We start from the raw sequence: 4040 nt of genomic DNA on the forward strand, positions 1-4040 counted from the left end.
TTGAAGAATATCGCTTTCAGAGAATTGTCAGGTTGAAAAGTAGAAAGATGGATGTATTTAACGGATTAAATATGAAAATAAAATATCGTCTCGCTTCCTGCGATCTAAAAACAAAACGGGTTCGACGAGAACACGGAAATCGGTTATGAGATTTCCGTTCGCGGCATAAATCGCTTGGTCGTATTATTGCATTCGATACTAGAGTGAAATTTCCTTGGGTAAAAACGGATTTCTCAGTAAGGTGAAGAATAGAGACGTTGTAAGGTACTAGAATAAATATATTAAAGTATCATGAAAAAAAAAAAGAAACGAAGAATCCGTTGGTTTACTTGCGATGTTACTTAGATAGATGGGTCTACGTGCCTCCTGCAAACACGCAGGTGGAATATAAATGACGGAAATTTTAGCAAGATTTGGAAGCGCATTTATTAACCAACGTACGAATCAATCGATATCGAGTTAGAACTTGGACGATTACGCCAGAACGTTGGCGACATCGCACTTCTTCGCAATCTTTTCGCAATGAATTTGTAGACGCTTTATACATTTAAAAAATATTCCAATTCTGGTTTGAATAAATCGATATTCCATATCTGCGCTTATATTTAAACAATTATTCCAATCATATAGAATTTACACTTCACCTATTTGAGAAATATTCTGATTCCAATATAAATAAATAAATATCCTATATCTATGTTCGTATCTTGATAAATATTCAAATAATCTGTAATTTTCGGATATTACATCCATTCGAAAAGATATTCTTATTCCAATTTAAAAAATACATTACAGTCTTTTAGATCTCTTACAGAAGAAAAACCAAAAAATGGCGAAGTGGAGCGTAAAATTATCGAACACCTGTTCGTTAAATTTCTTCGAAGCGTTATTGCGCCATGTAATTGTAAAAGAAACCCGGACCAAGATCGAGCATCGCCATACGATCGGCTCGAAACCTACATTTGTGAAATCATCCAAAGGCTCGATGTCTCAAGTGTGTACCAAGAGTCTAGGTCTAGGACGCAACTTGAGGCCCGTTGGCCGTGTGGATGCCAGAGAGAGAAAAAGAGAGAAAGAAAGACAGAGTGAGAGAGAGAGAGAGAGAGAGACATTTTGCAACACGAGGATCGTCCAAAATCGGTTATTTCTGAGGGCAGAGGGTCGAGGGATTGTGGATGGACGGGCAACGAGGACGTGGTAGGTGTAACGTCCACCGGAGAAAGAGAGAAACAAACACAATCGAAAGGACAGAGGAGAGGCATGGAGGGAGAGGGGAGGAGAGAATCGTCTCACAGCTGAATTACTCTCACTTGAGAGGCCCCCGTCTCTTCTTCTTTGTGGGGGCTTCAAGTATCCCCCTGCTTCTCGTGGGGTATAAAGGACCCTGGTCTACCTTGCTCAGAGTCACAGAACAGAGCGGCATCGCAGAAGCCGACATGAATCCTCTGATCGCGGTAAGCACGCTGAAATCTTTTAAACATTATTCTTAAATTGAATCAAACGAAAGAGAGAAAGAAGGAAAGAGAGAGAGAGAGAGAGCGAATGCGAGTGTGCATGGACAAAGTGTAGACATCTTTTTAAAAAAGTGAGATCCACGGGATATTTGAAAAGTGATTCGTGTCCCCGATTCTTGTTAAAACTTTGTGTCCCTGTATCGATTTTCGAACCGGAAACTCCGTTATGTTCCGCTGGGATTACCTTCTATCTATTCGGTTACTTCGATGCATGTATTTATCGAGTTTCCCTGTTAACGATATCTTGCACTCCCGCTTTCCCTCTCGGTCGTGTGATTTCTATTTAACTTCAACTACGCTTCAACGATCGTGGCGATTTCGCGTCTTCTTTTTCCCTATGGTTGATTGAACTTCGTACATCCGAATCTCCTCTTTCAAACAGCACTTTCTCGAAGGTATCGCGCTTCTAACTGCTTTCTATATCTTATAATGATAATAATTTCAGAATGATAATCTTGAATACAACAGACACTAACGTGGTTGATGTCTTTCGTTTTTCCAGTGTATGATAGTCGGTCTAGCAGGGTTCGCCCTGGCTGAACCACCGATCTCGTCCGGCTACAGCTACAGCAGGCCATCCGGAGGGGGTGGTTACTCCATAGGTGGTGGCGGTGGTGGATACACCGCTGTATCAACCGGCTACCAAACCAGCGAGGGAGCATCCGTCGATGGCGCGTTGCTCGAACAAATCCGTCAGATTTTGCTGAGGGAAGAACAGAGCAGTGGATTCATAGGTGGTGGTGGTGGTTACGCCCCTAGCTCGAGCTATGGCGCTCCATCCAGTCAATACGGTGTACCAAGCTCATCCTACGGTGTACCAAGTTACCAGACACGCGTTGTAGGCATCGATCTCGAAGGAATCAGGCAGGCCATCCAAGTGGCACAGTTCAACCAAGTGACCCATGGGTCTGGTGGCTATCCAAGCGGACCAAGCGGAAGCTACGGAGTACCAAGCAGGCCAAGCGGTAGCTACGGTGCACCGTACTAAAACGGTCATACATCAGATTAAACTACAGATTGGATGATGGGAGAGCAAGAGAGGGAGAGAAAGAGTGAGAGCGAGTGAAGACACCAGTCGACCACCGCGACTATCTTCCGAGCTGAAACTCCTAACGAACGAGAGAAACGAAGGTTAAGGTTGAATCGAGAAAAACCAAAAATAGATTAATCGATAGTAAAACACAGGACAATCCAGGTTTCTATAACCGGACAGAGGAATTTCTTTCAAGCGAAACCTATCCTCTTCTAAAGTCCGCTCGGAAGGTCGTCGTAAAATGGACGGATCGTTGAAAAGAATATTATAATAGAAAATAGAAAGATGGTGCTATTTTCAAAGCACGAGGGTCGTCGTCGTTCGGCGAATCAGGATTCTCAGGGGTAAAGGACGAGGATGAAATCAAAGGTGTACGTATAAGCTAACATCGAGCAGGGATTCCAGAGGCTCCTGTTTCGTTGAAATCAAATCGTCGTCGTTTCAACGGGCCACGATCCTCCGAGGAATCGCGGGCGTACGTACTAAAAGATAACAGAAACTCCTGGCTACTGGCTCGTTGGAGAATAAAAGGTCGTCGCTTCAACGGGTCAGGGTTCGAGGAGTGAACTTGAACGTTCGAACGAACCGGCCACATAGATCTAACGATCTGAGCGTCGACGAGGTGTCAATCTTCTTATCGTACCAAAATCGTCGTCGTCGCGGTCGGATCCACGAGGGATCCAAAATCGTAACCAGTGATAGAAACATACGAGTCGAAAACACGAAAAGAAACAAATCGTTATCGAGAACGATCTCATAGGAGATTCAACGTAAGTTACATTCGTTATGACTTCGAGATGGCATAGCCGTGGAGCCGGAGCCGAAGTCGAAGCCGTGATCGGCGCGAGAACGCGCCTTGTAAATACAATTTACACACGCTTTCCACAGCGTTCGCTGCGTCATCCGACAGTACGAGGAGGAACTGAACGCGTACATCATCGAACCTGGTCTAACAGTTACTTCAAGGAAGATCGAACAACTTATCTAAAAAGAAAAAAGAAAAAAGTAATGAAAAACGAGGAATAAAAGATAAAAATGAGTTCGAGGAACGGAGCGAACGCTGACACGAAATACATACGTACATACAAGAAACACAACACAAATACATTATATTTTTTATATGTCTTAAACGCTATTCCTTAACTACGCATCTTTTTTTATACTTGTATAAAGGCTTTTTTGTAGAAAAAAATAAAAAAAAACGTCGCCACCGTTGAAACAGCCGCCTGTGTTCTATTTCGCCTGTCGTCTTTTCACCAACGACGACTCTTTGGTCGCTTTTCCATCCTTTGCTGTTGCTCTTCCTTGTCCTTAATTTCTCTTTTCCTTATCGATTTGGTCTCTTCCTCAATTACAACCACCAAGTTCTTACTCTAGGTCCCATGCCATTCGTGACCTCTGGGCGTTCGCTCGCAGCTACGTGAATATTCCTCCTCCTTTAAAGACGACCAATTTTTTTTCTTCTCGTTCAACAGACGCCTTTCTCCTTTCAC

The 4040-nt window shown here is 43.4% G+C and overlaps 1 protein-coding gene across 1 annotated transcript; it reads left to right on the plus strand.

Annotated features, from left to right (window-relative positions):
* The first annotated feature begins 460 nt into the window (after nt 1-460).
* On the plus strand, nt 461-3751 carry LOC100747882. The gene is made up of 2 exons (XM_003487586.4): nt 461-1454; nt 2017-3751. The coding sequence occupies exons 1-2, from the start codon at nt 1176-1178 to the stop codon at nt 2500-2502; spliced, it is 765 nt and encodes a 254-aa protein (XP_003487634.2). The 5' UTR covers nt 461-1175; the 3' UTR covers nt 2503-3751.
* The last annotated feature ends 289 nt before the right edge of the window (nt 3752-4040 follow it).

The sequence above is a fragment of the Bombus impatiens genome, unplaced genomic scaffold, assembly GCF_000188095.3.
Source record: "Bombus impatiens unplaced genomic scaffold, BIMP_2.2 scf_0166, whole genome shotgun sequence".
Taxonomy (NCBI): domain Eukaryota; kingdom Metazoa; phylum Arthropoda; class Insecta; order Hymenoptera; family Apidae; genus Bombus; species Bombus impatiens.

What these genes read in the sequence shown, in the direction of transcription:
- LOC100747882 (XM_003487586.4), top strand. Translation starts at nt 1,176, where the DNA reads ATGGACGGGCAACGAGGACGTGGTAGGTGTAACGTCCACCGGAGAAAG. An exon ending in ACATGAATCCTCTGATCGCG is followed by an intron (nt 1,455 to 2,016) that starts GTAAGCACGCTG and finishes TCGTTTTTCCAG; the next exon opens with TGTATGATAGTCGGTCTAGC.